We start from the raw sequence: 21,125 nt of genomic DNA, 5'->3' as shown, positions 1-21,125 counted from the left end.
GCAAGCAGTGGATCACAACATTTATAGCACAAGAAATAACTGTTGTATATAAGCATCAAAAAGATTAAGAGTTTTTAAATACAAAAAAATATTTGCCGTGATTTTAAAGTGCTTTTCCAGCAATTTTCTTAGGGACTCCTGAGACATGGTTACTTTATTTACTGGATCAGTAAGGCACACAATTAACAATTAAAAATTAATGTTTATTTACAAAGTAAAGGGAAAACCTGTGTAACATGAGAATTTGGCATGGACAAAATGGAGACCATTTTGTATCTGCTGTTGTATCTTGTCCGGGTTGCAGACGTGCGCTATTAAAAGTCCCAAGTTAATAGAGCACAAACCCTTCTTGTTCCTCTCCCATGTGCCCTTCTTTCTAGATGTGTTTAACTTAAACTCGAAGGCTCAGGAAAATTCCACTGATTAGAATCATGTACAGTACCCCAGGTCGTTGTCCAGAGGTAACAAGTTTGCTAATTTAGTTAAGCCTGGATTATTGTAAACAGAACAGCTTAGAGAAAGGTATTCTCGGCCCTTATATTGTATAGTAGTTTATGAACCCCCTCTCTAAATATTGGTATTTTTATATTCCAGAGATGTACCCAACAGAAAAATTAATCAGTATCTAATTTAATATCCATAAGTATTTTCCTTAGATTTTAGTCATAGACAGTGGGTTTTTGTGGATGTCACCTTGCTTCACCATACTTTACCACTAGGTGTCACTGTGGCTCTGCACCAGGCTTGTCTGGTAGCAGAGAATGGCAGCATCTCTGGAGGAGCGACATCCAGGCCAACAACAGACAGGCTCATAGGCTCAAGAGGGTTCGAGAAGGAGGGAACAAAGGCCTGGAAAGGGCTCTTCATACATCTGTGCCAGATGTGGCGAGATAAGCTCTTTGAACACTTCCTGCTTTGGACCTTCAGCCAGGCAGAGGCTGGGGGAAGGCTGACCAGAGCTCCCTTTCTCTGGTGGATGAATGGGTGCGCAGAAGACCCATTTCTTCCCCAGGAGCATCCCTCTCAGTTCCTCTTGGCCTCCAACTTTTATAACTCCAGAGGTGTCACGGTTGGATGGTTTGATTCAAAGATAGTTATTTTTCTCCTGCAGAATTGCCTTGGACAAAACCAGTTGCTTGCTGAATCTTTGCCACAAAATGGAACAGGCTCCCCAGGGGGCAGGATGTACCCACCCCATCCCAGCCTCGCCCGCCCTGCCTGTCTGTCCCGGGGCTGCCCCCTTCTCGAGAAGCTACCCTGCAGAGGCAGCCTGCAGCTGCTCCCACACCAGGCCTGTGCCACCCGGTTGCGTGTGCACTGGGGGTGTGTGTGGCTTTCTCTCCTTCTCCTCTAGGAATTCCAGACTGACCAGCAGCTACCATGACTGACAACAGTGAACAAAGGGCTTAGGGGTAGGAGCTACCTACAAAGACGTGTCATGGAAACCTTCACCATGCAATGCCTTGAACTCAGCTCTGGCTGCTCCCAAGAAGAGGTGGCTGGCTGGGGGCCTGGACACAAGCACAATGGGGCTGGTGGAGCCACTGTGCAGAGCTACTTGAATAATCACTGGGACTTCATCAACTTTTATAACACAGACCACTCAAGGGCTGAAGTGTTGGTAACCTGCATTTCGGTGTCCAATGCCTCACAGCAGCTGAACCACCCTGAGATGCTTGTGGCCAGCTGATGGCCACAGTCAGAGCTTTGAAAGTCAGTACCAAATGAATGCGTAATTGGACACCAAAAATCAAGTGTTACTTTCGTGTTTCCTCACCCATATCCTCTCATTTCTTCCTGCTGACTCTGTGATATCTCCACTAAGCTGACCTGTCAGGTTCTAGCTGGGTGCATATAGGTGCAGGCCGGCATTGCTCTCGTTTTTTCCACCTAGTCTGTGGAAAGGAAGGAGCTTAGCGGGCTGTGTTGTAGCACTTGCTGGCTGGATTTTTCTTTTGCCTGATCGCTAACCAGAACACCTGGTTAGGGGGACTCAACTCAATCCCTTTGGTCCCCAGGACCAGACAGAGAGTCAATTCTGGAAAATTCAGTACTTGAATGTACCTGCCTTATTGTGAACCAACTTACTGGAAAAGTGTTAGAAATGCTGGCTCCGGATCTCTACTTCATTCACAGGTTATTTTGGAAGTTCTGTAAGTTACACTTCCTGTTCTGGTTGGTTTTTTTTGGTTTGTTTTTGTTTCTGTTTTTTTTTCCTCTTTGGCTGATTCCTGCTGAGTGGGACCAGTTCCTCGTCAGGCTCAGGGCAGGTGCCATTCTCAGGCATGGCCTCCTTTCCATCCAGCATAGCATCTTTGTCTCTGTTCTGTCTCCTCCAAATCCAAGATGATTTTAATTAGTACAGACATGTACAGTCTACAATTAAAGAGTGATTTGTACTAATATGATTTTGATTCTTCCTCCTCTTTGCTGTCCTTTCAAGACACTTGCTGGAAAAAGCTTTAATGCACTTAGTTTTCCTTTAGGTTTTCTATAACTCAGATGTAAAGGACTTTCTCTGTACAGTATATTATCCAATGCATGTTTGTTCTCTATCCTGATATATTGAACACCACACAGTTGTGAACTCGTGCAGTGGGGATGTCCCACACCCAACAGAGGCATCTAGGCCCCTGTGTATAAGGAAAGACGTTTTCCTTTGCTGTACTTGCTTGAGCAGTTTTATTGTCTGTACATGTGAGCTGTGTGAGATAGATGTGAAAAGTTAAATGAATGCAGTTTCCTGCCCATGTATACAGATCGCCATCTGTACAATGAACTGTATGTATGAAAGCAAATGTACTTATTTATAAATGGGTAACACTTGGAAAAACATGGCGTTGTGGTGCACTCTCCTTTCATTACAGTACCTCTCAGGGGAGCTGACGTGCGCTCAGCTACACTAAGGCCTGCAGTGTGAGGAAGCCTCCCCCAAGAACAACTGGCAGAGGCCAAATTCCTCATGATTTGGCTGGTCTCTTAAGGGATATTAAGAGTCACCCCTTCAGGCTCTGGCTCATCAGAGAAGTTACTGAGCACCTCTCTCGGGAGTTGGACGCTGCGGTGGGCACGCAAGAACCATGCACAAGATGGTCCTGAGGGCCCATCAGCCATGCTCACTGCATTCATTGAGAAAGGGAGGCTTTTTCTTCCGTGGAAGAGCCTTTCTCCAGCCATGCCAAGGGAGCACTGAGTTCCTCTCCTTTGATTTTAATAGCTGAGGCTACACCCCAATCCAGCTACCGTACCAAAATCCAAGGCTGCCAGTTAGAACTGTTAGGGTTAGAGACCGCAGGCCCGAGGCAGGGGGACAGCACCAGCTCCCAAGGCTAACTTGGTTAAAGTTGGAAGCCTACTGCTTCCAGGGACTTTATTTTTTCTTCAGAAATCCGGCCAGAATTACCAATCCTTGCCATATAGAGAGCTAGGCAGCTGCCCTGGGAACGGAGAGGTTGCAGGTTTTCTGAAATTGGCTGGAGACTCCATACCCTTCGTTAAGGACAGAGTCCTGTGGTCTTTCCTGCCTGGCTTCGACCTCTCTGTCTACTTCAGGCACAAGCAAGGAAGGAGACCACCTCCTCTAGATGCCAGACTTTGTTGAACAAACGCCCCTGCTGTGTAACTACATCCATTTCCCCCAAAGCACCAAAGCTGGGGAAGCAGGAAAACTCCAGGCATGCAGTCATCCCAGCCTGGACGCCACAACTGCCTTTAAAGAGGAGAGGACTCTGGAAGGAACTACCTGCTCAGTCTGAAAAGCATCCCTGGGCTGTTCCAGTTATTTCATTAAAAGTTAAAAATGGATAAGTGGTTGAAAGAAAAACAGGGTTTATTTTTTGGTTTGGTTTGGTTTTTTATAAACTTATTTTATTTTTGGCTGCGTTGGGTCTTCGTTGCTGTGTGCGGGCTTTCTCTAGTTGTGGCGAGCAGGGGCTACTCTTCGTTGCAGTGCTCAGGCTTCTCATTGCAGTGGCTTCTCTTGTTGCGGAGCACGGGCTCTCGGTGTGCAGGCTTCAGTAGTTGTGGCCCGCGGGCTCTAGAGCGCAGTCTCAGTAGTTGGGGCACAAAGGCTTAGTTGCTCCGCGGCATGTGGGATCTTCCCGGACCAGGGCTCGAACCCGTCTCCCCTGCATTGGCAGGCGGATTCTTAACCACTGTGCCACCAGGGAAGCCCAGGAAAACAGTTATTTAAGAATTCCTGAGGCACTGAATGATTCCTAAAAAGCTAATTTTTTTTTTAAATAAATTTATTTATTTATTTATTTTTGGCCGCGTTGGGTCTTCGTTGCTATACACGGGCTTTCTCTAGTTGTGGTGAGCAGAGGCTACTCTTTGTTGCGGTGCGCAGGCTTCTCATTGCGGTGCCTTGTTGCGGAGCACGGGCTCTAGGTGTGCGGGCTTCAGTAGTTGTGGCACACGGGCTCTAGAGCACAGGCTCAGTAGTTGTGGCTCAGGGGCTCTAGAGCACAGGCTCAGTAGTTGTGGCCACGGGCTTAGTTGCTCCTCAACATGTGGGATCTTCGCGGACCAGGGCTCGAACCCGTGTCCCCTGCATTGGTAGGCAAATTCTTAACCACTGCACCACCAGGGAAGTCCACCAAATTACTTCCCTGCACCACCAGGGAAGTAATTTTTAAAAACTATTTGCCCTGAACCTAACTAAAGAGCCACTCAGAGCAGCAGGAAACAGTGCACTCAGCACATTCTGGTAGGTCTTCCCCTAGTCATTTTCATTCCCTGGTAGGTGCCCTTTAGTTGCTCTTTATATAGCTCGACACACCGCTGTGCACACATGCACGTGGGCAGTCAGACTCCCCTTCCACAGGCCAAGGCTGAGGGGGGAACATAGCATCATCTTCTTTCACCTTTAAAAATGAAAGCTGGAGGAGCTTGAAGAAACTTGGAGACTGAGTCTTCCCATTGCCAGGAATAAGGATAGGACATTCATACTAAGGACATCATGTCTGGAAGGCCCTATGATAAAAAGGGCCTCATAGAAGAGACAGAGCTGAGTCCATTGTAAAGGGCCATTCTCTCGAGATACCCCTTATGTCCCAGACACTGTGATGGGGACTTCCCACTTGTTCTCTAACGTATTCCTCATCCAATTTCTGACAGACATTGCCGTCTCCAGAACACAAATGAGGAAGCAGATCCTGAGAGTTTAAGTTGCTCAAGGTCATGGAGTCAAAGGTAGGACTCTGAATCAGATCTTCCCAGAAAGCATTTTCCCTGTACCATGCTGCCTGCCCGCTTCCTCAGAAGGGGGTATTCCAAGACAAGCAATCTGGATGACCCCGGAAGCAGCACAGGCAGTCGTCCAGAAGGAAGCTTAGAGAAAGCTACTCTGTGCTCCTTTAGAGAAACAACTCTGTGCCATGGGCAAAAGGAATAACTCTGGGACCTCTCGAGGTTCCAAACCCAGTGAGAAGGTAAGTGGGTTAAGGAGTAGCTCCCTGGAGGGAGAGGCAGCATCTGGGATTATGTGAATATTCAAACACAAAGAGACCCTTAAGATTCAGAGGCTGGCACAAAAGCCGCAAGGGAGATGTCACCCTCACAGGGTCAGGATGCCTCTGCCCTCGCGCGGAGAGCCAGCCCTGACCCTGACCGAGAGATCACCTTGTGACATGAACCAGGCCGTGCTTTGCAGGCCTTTAAAGCAAATGAAGGTCCACGTAGAAGCCTTGATCAGGAGACTCTACAGATGCATCAAGCAAAGACCTCTCAAGCTCTGGCTGAGACGCGCCAGAAACCAGGTTCAATACAGAAAATAAAGTAAGTGCTAGGAAGGAAGAATCCAGGGTCCCTTTCAATAGTGAGCCCTTAGTAAGTTTTTCAGCTAAGTGACAGTGCTTTTCGGGAGCACACGGTAGATCCCGGTGGGATCTGAGTCGCACCCAGCGTTACTGTAAACACAGCTGCCTGAGCCTCAGGAATTGACCTAAGTGGAATCTCAGCTTGTTCTCAAAACTTTGCTCCTCTTCTTAAGGAATGAAGAGACACGTTTTTAAAAGGAAAAAGGTTAATTGACTACTGGGGAAACTTCTTGCCAAGGCCCTTGTCGGGCTCTTACGGCTCCACCCTCCAGACCACTCTGTCTGGGTTGAGAAGAGAATTTCTCTAACCGTGTGGAAGAGCCTCCCTCACTGGGTCCAGAGTCAGGACAGCCACTGGGCTGTTTCAGAGCCTGTGTCATCATAAATATCATTAATCACTTTACCTTCTGTGCCCAGCCTGGGGATATGCAAATTCTTTCAACCCTAGTAGACTAACTTCATGCATCTGCTAAAAGCACTGGCTCCTTTTATTGCCACAGTAAATGAAGATAACAGACAAGAGACCTGCTGTAGACATTTATTGAATCATCTGTTGTACCAACACTACATTGTACTTCATAGAAGATTGGCCACAGGCAAAATAAAACCACCACAGAACAGCTTGGGGGTGGGGGGGAGGCTTTTGGCTCATGAATCGTCCAGCATACGCTTTGGCAAACAGGCCAGTTTATAGACTTTTCTTGCAAATCCAAGGTTCCATTTCTCTCTGTGCCTTTCTGGCAACGGAGATATACAACTGTACTCTTGTAGTTTGTCTAAGGTGGAGTTTTCCCACGTGTAAACAATGACCATACCAGGTGATCAAAGAGTTGCCGGAGCTCGTGCCCTTGCAGAGCGTATGATATAAACAGGGTGCGGAGACACCCTGGTGCCGGGGCTGCAGCAGAGCCCGGAATGCCCACGGAAGGGAGCAGGGAGCCCTGCTGGTAAGGCGCCCAACACAGCCACCTGCTCTGAGAAGCAGCATCGCCTGAGGCAGGACCCACCACAAAAGCTGTTTTAGAAATCTGGGCAATAGGGGAGACAAGCTCCCTTTCTCGAAGGCAGCATTTAGGTGTGAGAAAGGCAGCCGTTAAAAAAAAAAAAAACAGTAGTCAGATTTGGAAATTCTATTAATGTCTTCATTTAAGTAAACTGTGTCTTGTCTCAAACAGTGTCATGCTCCTCAAAGCCCAGAAAACGAGGAAAACAAGGAGAGAGCATTCACCAAGTCCAAGAAGCACAAGATCGATGCTATAATCACGTTATTTCTAGACAGAAGCCAAACGGTGACTCAGCTAACAGCATTATACACTCATGGGGTTGGGGGGATTAATCCGATTCTGACTTGGTCCCAACTTCCTGCAAAGATGGGCCCCAGGTAGGAGAGGATGAGGCTTTCCTCCTGATTAGGCAGCCCCTACCCTCCCTATGGAAAGGGAAAGGGGGCAACAGCGGCAGCTTTTTGTTTAAAGCAAAAAGGCTTGCGTCCTGGGCCTCTGTCAGAGCAGCGCCTGAGTGAGCTCCGAGAGTGGGCAGCTGGCTCGCGAGGCCGGCCCCCGCGGGGAGGGGAGCCCCTGCAGGCGCCATACGGCCCGCAGCGCCCGCCGAGGCCCACCTCCTGTCTCTTCTTCGGGCTGCTGGGCCCCAAAGGCAAAGAAAGCCGCCCTGGGGCTAAGGGGTTAAAGAAGGCTGCAGAGCGCAGCTGGGCCCAAGCCACGCGTCCAGAGCTTCCCAAGGGCCAGTCCCTCCCCTCTCCTGGGGAACCCTGCCCTGACACCAGCATATTTTACACATAATATCACTTGCTCCGCTGCCAAAGGCTGGGCCCGCAAGACTCCTGGTTGGAGTTCGGCGTCACACAAAGCAAGTCTTGGCCTCGCCGGGCCCGGCGCTGAGCCCCGCCTTCTCCGCGGACACAGCCCAGGCCCCCGCTGCCCCGAGCGGGGAGCCGCCTCCCCCTCTCCAACCCCTTTAAGGATCTGTGCTTCTGCGACCAGGCCCAACCGCCCAGAACCCTACCCAAAGCTGCTCCATCTGAGGGGGTGGCAGAGGCAAGGGGGGCGGGGGTCTGCGCAGGACTAACACGACGGCAGCGGCGGCGGCAGCAGCAGCGAGGAGGGGAAAGCGGAGGGGGCCTGAACCCCGGAAATCAGCGCTCAGGGAGGAGGGCTGCCCCACCCCCGCTCCCCACCCCCGGAGCCTCGGCGGGTGCGGGACAGACACCTGCGGGGCCCCGAAACGGCGGAGACCGCCTCGGGGGACAGGACGGGATGGCACGGGGCGCGCGTCACTGGGAGCTGGGGCTGTCGCCCTCCGTCAGCGTCTTGAAGTCCATGGAGAGCGCTTGCTCTTCCGCCTGGAGGGGCCGCTTCCAGTCGGCGCGGGTCAGGATGTAGAGCACGACCGCGCCGAAGGCGGCCAGCAGCAGGCCCAGCACGTTGGCCAGGACGCCCTCGGGCTCGAACTTGCTGTACTTGGTCCTGCGGGATTGGGGCGGAGGGCGAGGCCACCCGAGGCGTCGCCGTTAGGCCGAGTGCCATTCGCCCCGGCCCACAAGATGCAATGCGATCCCAAGCCCAACCCCGGCCCCCCACCCCCACCCCACTGGGAGAAAAGCCGCTGTTCGGCGGCCCCACACAGAGCCGCCGGGAGGGGGCGCTCACCCGAGCTTGAACAGCAGCGCCTCCTTCAGGCCCAGCAGGGCGGTGCCCACCGAGAGGAGGAAGATGGCGCCGCCAAGGAAGACGTGCTGCGGCCGGTAGCGGCTCCGCAGAGAAAACGACGCGCCGGGGAACAGGAAGAAGCTAAAGCCCATGAGCCACTGGGAGGAAAGGCGAGGTGCTGCCGGAGGCTGAGCTGCGCTGGAGACTGGAGCCCGAGGACGCCCCAGGTGGGCCGCCGCCCGCGAGGACCAAAGGCCCCGCCACCCCCGCGCGGTGGCCTACGGCCGGAGACGCAGCGGGAACGCTGAGCACGTGGGGAACGTGGGCCGGCGCTCTAGGCCGGTCTCAGCCCCACACTGTGCGCCCCGAGGCGGGGCCTGGGACCAAATCCACGTGCCTGTCGGCCAGAAGGGCGCCGGAAGGACGCCGGTCGGAGGCAGCGCTCGGCGGGCTGGAGCGCCTTTCGCCTGTGCGCACACCTGGCCCCGGCCCTGTTTGGGCCCTGCTCCCCGCCCCTCCCCAGCGCCGTGGAGCCGCAAGGACTCACCTGCACAAAGAAGAGGACGAAGACCAGAATGCCACACCAGCTGTGCAGGCTGTACAGGTCGGCGTAGCCTTCCTTCCTGTGGTAGTCGAACACCGCCACCAGGCCTAGCCGGAGGGGGTCGCGTGAGGACTGGGCTGATGGCGACGGAGGGGGTGCGGTGACCCAAGGGAAACCCGACCCGCCAGGACTTCTGGGCTCCAGTCCCAGCTCGGTGGCTGCCAGCACCAGTGTCCCTGCCCGGAAGGGGGAGGAGGGGTGGGGAGGGGGGACTGGACAGTAAAGCAACTCCTTCCCCAAGTCAGCAGAGTGGGGGAAGGAGGGCGGGCCCGTGCCTGGAACTCACCCACCAGGGCGATGACGAAGGCGAAGACGTGCAGCAGCCCGTGCAGAAGTTTGGTGGTGCGTTTGGCCTCATTCCTGAAGACGCGGTAAACCAGCAGGGCTGGTGGGCCGTGAGAAAGGGAATGTCAGGGCGCTAAGCCGAGCACGAGGCCTTCCTGCCAGGGCAGCAAGGAGACACCCCCGGCTGGAGAGGGGAGGGCTTGTCCAGGTACCCCAGCCACAGGAAGTGGGGGAGGAAACAAGGCTCCGTATGCCTCCGCACCGCCCACCCCCTTCTTAGCTGTCCTGTATCCCAGGCTTTGTTTTAGGCTCATCGTGCAGTCACATCAAGGTGCCACCAGGCTTCTGAGTTCACCTCTTAGCTATGATGGTCCTCAGATTGTATAGCACTGAAGCCAGATCAGCCTTTCACTACTCTTAGCCAGCAGGCTCCCTGGTTGGGAAACCCCAGGTTCTCAAAGAACTTTGCAGCCCCAAGCTAACTCCCCCTCTTCGGGCTGAAGCAGTCAGGGCCAGGGGTCCTGTGGAATGCCTCTCAGGAGTGTGCTGCTGAGGAGGTGGCTGTCACCAGGACCACATCTAGGAAGAATGCATAGATCCAGCTTGCCTGTTACCAGAAGGAGAAGGCCAAGGCCCCCTGGCCTTGAGGCAGGGTGGGGGCCAGCCACGGCCTGGATCCTACCCCAGAGAGAGGAGCTCTAGCTCCTCCGAGTCCAGCGTCTACACACACACACACGCACGTACCCTCACGCTCACACTCACGCTCACTTTCTCTCCCTCAATTTCAAGCCGCCTCTGCAGAAGATGGGCTTTGCTCACAGCCCAGCCCCTGGGCCTCTGTGCGCAGCACACACACCTTCGGATGCTCCTTGTTGAAGCACGAGGTGAAAGCTCTGGGATAAGTCAGAAAGGAGTTGCCACCCACCAGCCGTGGGGCCCTGGATCTGGATTCCCAGTGTCCCCAAGGTCCAGGCCAGCTTCCTTCTCTTACTGGGCAGATTCAGGTGTGAAAGGGTCCCTGCACATCTCCCCTCTCATGTGGCATCGCCCAGGGACTCACCATCTCCCTGCAAGAAGACCAGGCCTATGACCATGCAGAGAGGATGCACGTTGAACTGCAGGGCGCTCTCCCAGGCGATGCCTCCTCGATACACACCGAGCCAGGTGCCAGTCATGGCCACCACGGCCAGGCCCAGCAGCTGGGAGAAGGCCACATAGTAAAGCAGGGCCGCAGGGGCAGGTGCTGGGCGGGCAGGGCTGTCCATGCCGAGGCGGCTCTATGCCGAGGCGACTGCTGCAGGGAAGATGGTGGAGCTTAGAGGAGCGGCCCACAGCCTCCAAAAAGACATCCCAGGCCTCCTTTGCCCACCTCTGCCTCCTCCCTCGGCCCACAACCCCAGGCCTCTGTGAGAGTGCTCCCGGAGCACCCGGCGGGGGTGGGGCGCCTTCCTGCAGAGACTGACCCACACCTGGCTGCACTTCCACCTGCAATGAGGGAGCAAGTCAAAGTCCTCCAAGTTCTGGCCAGAGCAGGAGGGCCCAGTGCCAGTGCTTTACTTTCTGTTTCAGGAGGCCCTGGGTTTTCTCAGGTGGGGTTCACAGGTGAAACAGGGAAGTGAGCAAATTCCTTAAAGGTGCTGGAATTTTTCCTCCAGATGAATCATAAAGGACATCTAGGGTGAGAAATGAGGAACCTGACTCCCCCGTGCCTGCTTTTTCAGCTCCCAGCTGGAGATGAAAGAAGTCCTGCCCACAGAGAGCTGCAGGGCAGCTGCCGGTAGAAGGAACGTTCTCTGAGCCGCTTCAGTAGAAAGGACCAGGCGACAGGAGCCTCCGAGCTGCCCGTTTCCCTTCCTGCCTCGTCTTCCCTTCCACACCTGGGGCGTGGGCCTGCGCCCCTCCCTCAGGCCAGGCTTCCTGAACTGAGATCTACAAGGTGAGAACTCCTGGGGTCACTTAGCGCACAGGGATCCTGTGAGAAAAGGTGTGTCACTGCTCCCGTTGTGCAGACAGGGAACCGGGGGCTCAATGGGGTTTGGGGAAGCGAGGCTCAGGGCCAGTGGGAGGCATTTCCTGGCTCCTCTGCCCAGTCCCCAGTGTCTCCACAGCCTCACCCGGGCTCAGGGTGGCCTGTGTGCCGGCTGTTCCCTCTGAACCTGCTGGTTCTCCCCACACCCAGGCGGGAGAGGCACTGGAATATGGGAGGAGAGGAGGCGGTTGATGAACAAGTATGGTCTCCATTTGCTGGGCCTCGGTGCTGGCGGCCTGGGGCCACAGAAAGACGCTGCTGCAGCTCCCAGAGGGCCGAGCACTGCATCCCATCTCGCCTCTCCCACTGCCCCAGCCTCTCCCAGCAGCTCTGGAGACACCCTCCTTCTCCTTCATTACCAGCAGAGAACAGCAGCTGAGCAGAGATGTTTAACTAACAAATTTTGGGGTCCCCCCTAAAAGCGAGCACACACCCTGTACCCTGTGCTGCTCAAGAACTAGTTTCCAGCTGGCCTGGCCTTGTCCTCCTGGGGACTGGGCTGTCTTTACCCCCAGTTCTCTCTGCCACCTTTGACAACTGTTGGCAATTCCATCATTTTTTAAAAAGGGGGGCAGGCCGTGTAACACACCTCCCTGCAGTAAAATACAGATACGCAAAAAAAGAGAAAAATTACAAGTAACCAACATTTTGATTTATATCCTTCTTTCATAGAAACGTGGCCACACCAACTTCTAAGCTGCTTTTTTCACTTCATTATAGATCATGCACATCTTTGCACGTCAGTACATGACAGGCTATTTCATATTTTAACCAATCCCCTAATCTCCTGTTGTTAAATATGTAGCCAGCTTTCACTAAATAAACAACACTGTGATCATTTTTGTACAACACTCGTCTAATTCCTAAATGAAGAAATAGAATCCTGAGCAAGGGCTAGGTTCTTTTTTAGGTTTTGGATACATTCTGTCAAATCATCTTCCAGAAGACACTCCCAAGGCAGGTGGGAACACCTGTTTCCAGAAGCCGTGGGCAACAGTGAAGCCATATTTCTGGAACTCTTGCCCTCGTGCTTATCTGTCACCTCTACACTGATGACTTCTAAATCTAGTGCCAGTCTGTCCTCTCCCCCAAATTTAAACCCCATTTCTAACTGTCCACTAACATCTCTACCTGGACATCCCTCCAACACTTCAAACTCAGCACATCCAAAGTTACACTCCTCCCCTGACCTCCCAGGTCGCCCTTCAAGTCCCAGTGCCGAGTCCTCCTGCTTCTCCCCCACGTCTCGCCATCGCTTCCCTCTTGGCCATCTTCATTTCCACCACCCAGCAGGGCCTGGAGCTTCTGCCCCCGTCTCCCTACCCTCCTCAATCTGCCTGACCGACAGGGACAAAGCCAGATCCCAGTCATGTTGCCCCACCAGGCACAAAGAGCCACCAGCGTGTGGTGGTCAAATGCCAGCTCCATAACTGACCCTAACCCAGAGCCCACCGGCAGCCCCCACTGTTCTCCTACCACGTCCACTCGGAAGAGATGCTCCCAGTTCCCCAGCTCTGGCAGCACGGCCTGTTGTTATCCCCTCCACCTCACACCCCGGCTCCTCCTCTTCCGCCTCTGTCGATTTGCTCCACGACCTGAAATGGGCCTTTTGTTCACCACTCTGTTCCCCTCCTCTCTGTTCCCAAGGCTGGCCTGGCGCTTACTTACCCTCGGTGTCCTGCCTCACGTTAAGCCCTGTGAGCCTCTCTGCTGCAGGGCCCTGTGAGCTCCCAGAAGGCGGGGAACGCATCTACCTCCCCCTCGGGAATCTCATCCCTGGGCCGACTCTGACAGGAAGAGTGTACTGAACTGAGAAATGCTGTCCTCCTCTGCTTTATTAGATTCCTCCCCGAGAGCCTGGGGCGCAGTCAGAATCCGATTAGCTCTGAATTAGGAAGACTGGAAGGAACGTGCTCTGCCCAGGCAGACCTGCCACAGCGTCCCCGCCGAGTAGCCACTGAGTACAGAGGGGGAGCTCAGGGCTGCAAAGACTGCCACTCCTGGGTCCCGAGCCGCTCTGTGGTGACGCATGCCAGAGCCAGATGCCCCCCCACCCCCAGCCAACCTCCTCGTGAGTCGGGCAGAAATCAGACTTCTCTTCACAGCCATGATAGTGTGATATTAATAAGAAATATATGGGACTGAGCCTGTAAAACCCTAGGAATTTTCCAGGTGACAAAGCAGTCGTTTCTTTTGTTATGTTAATATTACATCTTGTTACTGAAGCCCCTCGGAAACCTGAGGGTGGGGCTGGTTACCAGGGGAACCAACCACGTGACTGGAGGGTTGGAACGTCCAGTCCCACCCTTGACCTCCAGGGAGGGAGAAGGGCTGGAGACTGAGTGCAGCCACCAGTGGCCAATGATTTAATCAATCGGGCCTGTGTAATGAGCCCTCCATAAACCCCCTAAAGGACGGGGTTTGGAGAGCTCCCAGGTTGGTGAACACATCCACGTGCCGGGAGGGTGGTGCACCCCAGTTCCCCGGGGACAGAGGCTCCTGTGCTCCAGACCCTTCCAGACCTTGCCCTACATACCTCTTCATCTGGCTGTCCCTGAGTTACATCCTTTTATAACAAACCAGCAATCTAGCAAGTTTCTCTGGGTTCTGTGAGCTGCTCTAGCAAATTAATTGAACCTGAGGAAAAGGCCGTGGGAAGCTCTGATCTATAGCCTGTTGTTCAGCAGCACAGGTGACAACCTGGACTTGCAATTAGCATCTGAAGTGGGTGGGGGCAGTGTTGTGGGACTGAGCCCTGTGGGATCTGACGCCGTCTCCGGGGAGGTAGTGTCAATGTTGAGTTAAATTGTAGGACACCCAGGAGCATCTGCTGAGAAATGGAGACTCGCTTGGTGGTGTTGAAAAGAAAACACGTGGGAACAGCACAGTGACTGAATACATGGCTTTAATGTCCTCACTGAAAACTCACAACCTGAATTCCCTTCAGAGTCCAAACCCTAGTGCTGTCTGCACCCCAGGGTGGCGGAGTTGCGAGCCTCAGGGGTAGGGAGCCCCGCTCTGTACTCAGTTCAATCTTCGCAATAACCTATGGTGATAACAGGAGTATTACCCCAATTTGACAGATGAGGAAATTGGGACTCAAAAGAGGATAAATGACTTGCCCCAAATCAGCCGCAGCAAAGAAGTGCTCAACTCAGTTGTTTATCAAGCGCCTGCGATATGGGGGTGACACTGCTGGATACAGATGAGCCATGGCCCCGCCTTCCAGGACCTTGCAGACAAGGTGCAGAGCAGATGCCGATTCTAGAGTAAAGGGCCGTAACAACTCAGGCTATGAGTTAAACTCCCAGAGCACTTACCACAGTCCACGCTGGCTTCACCACACTGGGGTGGCCACTCCTTTGGATTTCCTACAGGGGTTGCCTGCTCGGGGTGTGGCTCTGCACTTTCTCAGGCCAGTAACTAGGGAAGAAAGGAAAACTTCCTGAATACTGAAGCCAGTATTCAGAGGATCTGAATCTGCTTGGAGGCAGGGTTCCAGGAAGGCCTCTCCCCTCACACGCCAGTCCTCCTGGGCCCTCCCCACCCCTTGGGGAACCATGCTTCTAAGGCAGTTTACACCCACCATAGCATCACGCATTGGTGTCCCCCATGGGCTCTCCTGGGAGAAAAGGCTGCAGGATGGAAACAGGTGGGTTAGAGAGAAGAGGTGATGGGGACAAACTAGCTGCAAGATCTTCATGCCAGCTGCTCCAAAGGCATCTCTCCTGGTCCCTGTGCCCTGGTAACTAGGCATCCCAGAGGAAGCCAGAGATAAAGAATGACCTTTGGACTCATGGAGGCCTAAGCAGTCTCCCCTGTGGCCCCTTCCAATTTGAAGGTGATTCTAAATCCAGGTATGAGGGATGACAGGAAAACGCACACAGAAAGACCAGTCCTCCTCCGGCAGGCCTGTAGCTTCCCCATAGGTGACATCACAGCCAATAAGATCTAAGTGAAAAATCCAGATTTACAGAAAAGACAAAGCCTCAAGTGGTTCTGTGCTTCACAGAAGATGAAAGACCCCTTCAGCAATGCCGTTGCCCTATTGCTTATTCGGTTCAACAGAATTGACGACGTACCTTTGTACACAGAGGGGCTGCTTCCGATGATGGGGGATACAAAGAAGACATTTCAAGGACTCTGGTTGGAATCTGACTCACCCACAAACACATTTGCAAACCTTGAAATCAGTTGAGATTCACTCCCTAGTAAGCAGATTTTTTTTTTTTTTTTTTTGTGCGGTTCGCGGGCCTCTCCCTGTTGTGGCCTCTCCCGTTGCGGAGCACAGGCTCCGGACACGCAGGCTCAGTGGCCATGGCTCACAGGCTCAGCCGCTCCGCGGCATGTGGGATTTTCCCGGACCGGGGCACGAACCTGTGTCCCCTGCATCAGCAGGCGGACTCTCAACCACTGCGCCACCAGGGAAGCCCAGCAAATATCTTTTATTCTGCTCCCTCATTTCCCAGTCTAGACAGTGGGAACATTCTCTTGCCCTCCCTCCCTCCCTCCCTCCCTTCCTCCTTTCCTTCCTCCTTTCCTTTCTCCTTGCCTCCTTTCCTCCTTTCCTGTGGAACACCAGAACACTGGCTGCTTTGGGATCTCCTGTGTTCCCAGCGCAGCAGTACAGGCAGCAATGTCAACAGTCTGGAAGCAGCCCATCTACACCCCCAAAGGCTTCCTCAGCCCAGTAGACCAGAGTCTCAGAACCAGGGCGAGCTCTTGTGGATCCTTACCCGGCCACCCTCCTTCCTGTCAGAGCACAGGATGGGGATGTCAGATCTCTGGCAGCTTTTGGGACCTTGGGCTGTGACAGTCACCCCTCCCCTCCCACACACACCTGCAGCCAGACTCCACTTAATGAGATCAACCAGGGCCAGGAGCTGCCGCAGGGCTTGAACGTGCTTATGAGCATCCCTCTCCCTCCCTGAGCCCAGCGGCTTTCACTGAAAGGCCACCAGGCCTAATCTCATTATGGGGACCAGACACCGCAGAAGTGCCACAGCCTGGAAGCAGGGAGCCTGGCCTGACCACAGCCTCCTTATCCGAAGCAGGGTTTTAATTGGGTTAGAAAAGATTGTGTTGGGGGCTAGATCTTTTCTTGATGGGTGAGGGGGAGAAACGACTCAATTGTCCTAGAATGTCCTCGAATGTGATCAAAGAAAAGGCAAAATGAGGGCTGAGCTGTTAGGTGGGGCACTTTCTTACTACCCACACCCAAGTAACCCCTGGGTAGAAAGCGTGAAGTCAGACACTGAGCCCAGTTCTCCACTGGGCCCAGGGACTCAGTGTTGGGGCTCCCAGTACTTGTGGGGACTCACAAAAAATGTTTTGATTTCTGTTAAAATCATAAGAAAAAACAAACTTCTAGGGTTGAAAAAAATATTTTAATTTTTAATCCAGCCTGGATTATATTCATCTTTATACCAATATGGTTGTAAAATATAATTCTCTTTTTTTTTTAATTTTTTTTTTTTTTTGCGGTACGCGAGCCTCTCACTCTTGTGGCCTCCCTCGTTGCGGAGCACAGGCTCTGGACGCACAGGCTCAGCAGCCATGGCTCACGGGCCCAGCCGCTCCGCGGCATGTGGGATCTTCCCGGACCGGGGCACGAACCCGTGTCCCCTGCATCGGCAGGTGGACTCTCAACCACTGCGCCACCAGGGAAGCCCTCTCTTTATTTTTTTATGGAGGAAGGGGAAAGTCACAATGCAGCCCTGGTCAGACGGATATGATTTCAAAGCCAGCCCCACTGTTCATGACTGTGTGCACCTGGGGGGGGGGGGGGGGCAAGCACCCTCTCTGAGCCTGCTTCCTCTTCCATAAGGTAGGGGGATGTTGAGAGCCACCTAACTGGCCTGTAGCAAAGATTAAACAGGATAAATATGTACCAGTGCCTAGCACACTGCCTGCCACATAGGTATTCATTCAGTTAAATAGCAATCTAACAAAAACTAAACCTGTTCCTAATAGCACCTTAGGAAGAGTCATGCATCCGAAGCTGCTGACACATGAGGTTTGGGGCCACAGAGAGCCAGATGGCAGCAGACAGCACGACCCCTTCTAATAAATCCATACCCCGCCTTCTGTCTACCATGAATCCCCCCACTGGGCAGAAACCCCTGGATCTGGCGTGAATTCCTCCACCAAATTCTTCCAGTGCTGCTGAACCCCTTTGTATTAGAAGCCACCCAAGCTCTGCCTGCCAAGGGAAGGTGGCGCAGGCAGGGAAGAAGTGGGACAAGCAGGGCATCCACTCAGGTCCAGGAGGCTCCTCCTGCCCTGGGGGCGGGGTTGTAGCAGCCCTTCTCTGTATGGGGCTCCCCTCGGCATTTACAAGTTGCCTATATTTTCTGCCTCAATCCAGTTTCACAGGAGAAATCAAGATATGTATGAGAAGGTAGCACAGCTCTGTAGGGTGTTGTTGTTTGTTTTGTTTTCCATTTGCTATGAAAAGGAAGGAACTGGGCTTCCGTGGTGGAGCAGTGGTTAAGAATCCGCCTGCCAATGCAGGGCACACAGGTTCGAGCCCTGGTCCTGGAAGATCCGACATGCTGTGGAGCAACTAAGCCCGTGAGCCACAGCTACTTAGCCCACGTGCCTAGAGCCCGTGCTCCACCACAAGAGAAGCCACTGCAATGAGAAGCCTGCACACCGCCATGAAGAGTAGCCCCCGCTCGCTGCAACCAGAGAAAGACTGCGCGCAGCAACGAAGACCCAACACAGCCAAAAATAAAATAAATGAATTTATATTAAAAAAAGAAAGAAAACGAAGGAACAGAATCCAGATAAGATAGAGCTTCATTTAATGAGTCTTAGAAAATCCTCAAAGCCAAGGTAGAGTGAGAGTGGAGAGGGGCGACCAGAAGGGAGAAAGACTTGGGAGGGGTGCCAGCTCCTAAAGACATGTCTGGGACTCCAGGGTCCACCTGGATCCTCCTCTCTGTGGTGCCCTGGGGGGAAGGGCAGACAGAGAGGGGAGGTACCCCCCCCACCATTCCCAGGTGTCAAAGGCAGCAGCAGATCCCTTCCTCAGCTCAGTTCTGCATCCCCTGTACCCACAGTTCAGGGGCTACCAAGGCTAACCCAAGGAGTAAGGATTTCCCAAACGGGAAACTCCTTGCACCCAAGAGGCTGGAGATGTTGGAGAAGAACAAGGAAGGGCTCTACTAGCTAGACATCTCACGCCGAGAGGAAAGAGGCAGAGGGAGGGAGGCCGCTCCACTAGCGAAGCAGTTTGGCAGCTCGGTCTCAGGTTTCAAAAGAACAGTCGTGGCAAATGCTGGTTGATCCACTTCTATGCCACCTAGTTTCTAGAGTAGGGCAAAACATTACGCCGTACATAAACTTGGGATCACCTGCCGCTCCGTGCTAACTTCCGCGGAGACTGGGCACAGAGGCTGACCCGGGGCCGACGGCTGACAGCTCCAGGCAGGAGTGGGATGAGCTCCTAACCTCGGGCCTTGCTCGGTGGCCCCGAGCCGGGGGAAGCAGGTGAGGTGAGTCCGGTGTGGAGGCAGGAGAGGGAAAGAGAAAGACTGGCTGCGGCGCCGGGATCCCGGCCTGTCCCGGCGCGGGCGCGGTCCCGCCCCAGGCCGAGCACACCTGAGCTCGCCGTCCCCCCGCACACACCCGGGGCCCCTCCCGACTCCGCGCCGAGCCTCGACTGTCCCCCATCCGCCCCGGCCACCTACCTGGCTGGACGTCGAGCCCGGACCTTGTCCTCGCTGCGCAGCGTCGCGCTGCCGACTGGCCCGCGAGCTGCCCGCGCCACGCCCGGGCTGTTCTGCCGGTTCGGCCAGCCGCGCGGACTTCGGAGCTACCGCGTCTCCATGGCGACCGGGCGGCTGCAGCGGGTTGGCAGCCCGGCGGACTACGCGACGGGCGGGGGGCGGGGGCGCGGGGACCGGAAGTGCCCCCGGCGGGTCCGCGCACCTGGGACCGGGCCCGGCCCCCCAAGGTCCCGGGTCTAGGGACAGGGTCCCGCCAGCCTCCGGGCCCGAGCCTTGACGCCCGCGTGCTGGGGCCTGCGGCGCGAGAACGGCGGCCACCGTGACCCGGCCTCCGGACCCGAGCTCGGGTAACCTTCGAATCCGGGCCTCACGACCTGGCTTCCCGGGTCCGCCACGTTCGGGGGCGTATGGGGTTCTGCGACCCACCCGTGGGTGTGGGAGGCCTCCAAGTCCAGGCCTGACTCGGAGGCCGAGGGCGAGGCTGAGGGGGAATGGGCTGCTGGGGCTGCCAGGGCCGGGCCCCGGGCAGAGGGAAGGGGGATGCTGGCCGGGAGAACGGGAGAACAGGCCCCCTGCTCTTCCCGCGCCCTGCCCCGGGCTCAGGTGGCCACTAGGTGTCAGGCGTGGCCGGACCTTGGCCTACCTTGCCGCTCCTGCAGCCCTGAGGGACTCACCCCTTCCTTGCAGCCGATGGTGGAGGTGTCACTCTGCAGGGAGGCTGGGCTCACCCCTTCTCCAGGTCCGCAGCACCCGCTCTCTAACACACACACACACACACACACACACACACACACACACACACACACACACACACACACACACACACACGGCGCGCGCGCACTAGGTGATGTTTCTTGCCCCCTTTCCCCAAGCCAGGGACCTTTGCCAGGCTATAGCGCCCACCCCACACACACCCCCTCCAGCAGCCTAAAGATAAATACCAGTTCTCACCAGCCTTTCGTGAAGGCCTAGACCTTGCCATGGGCAGCCTCCCCGGCCCCAGACGCTAAGAGAGGAAGGAACCAAGGCCACGGCTGAGAGCCAGCCCCTAGTGCAGTCCCGTCCAGGCCCCTATCCAGGAAGTGCTGTGGGTAGATAACAAGTCCAGCTCAGACTTCCTACAAGCTCAGAACAAAAGGTTCTTTCCTGTCGGCAGGACTCACCGAGGGCCTGGTGGTAGTAGGGAAATGGGGTTTCCTCCCCTGGAGACATAAAAGAACCTCGGCAAAGGGACATCACCCCCACCCCCTGCCCCAGCACTGTGGGCTTCCCAAGGGCCCTGGCCAAGGTGGGCCTTGGGGATCCAATACCTCCTGACAGAGAGAACATACTCTCAAGCCAAGGCAAGACACCTAAGGGTGCCCACTGCCCTGGGCACACCTTCCGATGGGGCAAACCCAGCTGGGCCCCCGCCCTCAGAGTGACCAAGCTTAAACCCGCCACAAACAGAAGTTTTGTTGGGGTAGCTTTCCAGCTGGAGGGAGTTAATGGACATTTTAAATTAAGAAACAGCTTCCTTCACAGGCCGGTAGGCAAACAGCAGGCAACAAGTGTCTTGTGAGTTGAGTCCTTGGAAAGGAGCCATTTCCCGTTCTTTGGCCTGCGTATTTGAGGAGGACTGGGGTGGGCTGGGCTGCACAAAGGAGCAGAGCCTCACTGGGGACCTGATTTGAGTTTCCTGGTGTAGGGCTTTCAACCCGTTCCAAAGCCAGGAGAGAGACTCCTGCTGCGGTGAGATGGAGCCCTTTGCGTCCTCCCCACCCCGTGGCCCTGTGGCCCTGGGCTGCAGCATTTTCCCCGAGAAAGGAGCGCACACCTGGCTCCCAGCAGTGCTCTCGGGAGGGCATGGAGGTGGCTCTCCACAGGGACCAGTCACATGGGGTCTTAGCTCTAAGCACTCATGGCTCCATGCCATTTTTAAGAGCTGGAGACCCCACCAAACTGCAGTCAAGAAGCAGGCCCCGTGGCTTTGCCGCTGCTGCCAGAATC

General features: G+C 54.7%; 2 protein-coding genes across 10 annotated transcripts in view; one reads left to right on the top strand and one right to left on the bottom strand.

Annotated features, from left to right (window-relative positions):
- Positions 1-6,343: 6,343 nt before the first annotated feature.
- LOC101272955 (transmembrane ascorbate-dependent reductase CYB561) lies at positions 6,344-19,259 on the bottom strand. 9 transcript variants are annotated; one of them, XM_033438943.2, is made up of 9 exons: positions 19,098-19,259; positions 14,724-14,826; positions 12,880-12,998; positions 11,837-11,996; positions 10,435-10,668; positions 9,376-9,474; positions 9,033-9,136; positions 8,486-8,643; positions 6,344-8,302 (listed from the first exon to the last, which is right to left on the bottom strand). In XM_033438943.2, the coding sequence occupies exons 5-9, from the start codon at positions 10,637-10,639 to the stop codon at positions 8,110-8,112; spliced, it is 759 nt and encodes a 252-aa protein (XP_033294834.1). In that variant the 5' UTR covers positions 10,640-10,668; positions 11,837-11,996; positions 12,880-12,998; positions 14,724-14,826; positions 19,098-19,259; the 3' UTR covers positions 6,344-8,109. The 9 variants fall into 9 exon arrangements, with proteins under 9 accessions (XP_033294834.1, XP_033294837.1, XP_033294833.1 ...); XM_033438946.2 differs by lacking the exon at positions 11,837-11,996 and adding an exon at positions 10,844-11,047; XM_033438942.2 differs by lacking the exon at positions 11,837-11,996.
- A 15-nt stretch (positions 19,260-19,274) lies between these two features.
- LOC101272368 (angiotensin-converting enzyme) overlaps positions 19,275-21,125 on the top strand; it is a 37,927-nt gene continuing 36,076 nt past the window's right edge. The window contains exon 1 of the mRNA XM_004275657.3: positions 19,275-19,483. The gene's annotated coding sequence lies outside the window, so the exon portion shown is untranslated. The remainder of the gene's footprint in view (positions 19,484-21,125) is intronic.

This window comes from Orcinus orca, chromosome 19 (assembly GCF_937001465.1).
Source record: "Orcinus orca chromosome 19, mOrcOrc1.1, whole genome shotgun sequence".
NCBI lineage: Eukaryota > Metazoa > Chordata > Mammalia > Artiodactyla > Delphinidae > Orcinus > Orcinus orca.
The sequence above is the reverse complement of the archived record's forward strand: the minus strand, read 5'-3'. Positions and strand labels throughout refer to the sequence as shown.

Bases quoted from the DNA above. Each gene is read 5' to 3' on its own strand.
- LOC101272955 (XM_033438943.2), bottom strand. From the start codon at position 10,639: ATGGACAGCCCTGCCCGCCCAGCACCTGCCCCTGCGGCCCTGCTTTAC. The intron at 9,137-9,375 runs GTGAGTTCCAGG...CCCTCCGGCTAG, and splicing joins CTTCGTCATCGCCCTGGTGG to GCCTGGTGGCGGTGTTCGAC. The intron at 8,644-9,032 runs GTGAGTCCTTGC...CTTTCCTCCCAG, and splicing joins TCGTCCTCTTCTTTGTGCAG to TGGCTCATGGGCTTTAGCTT.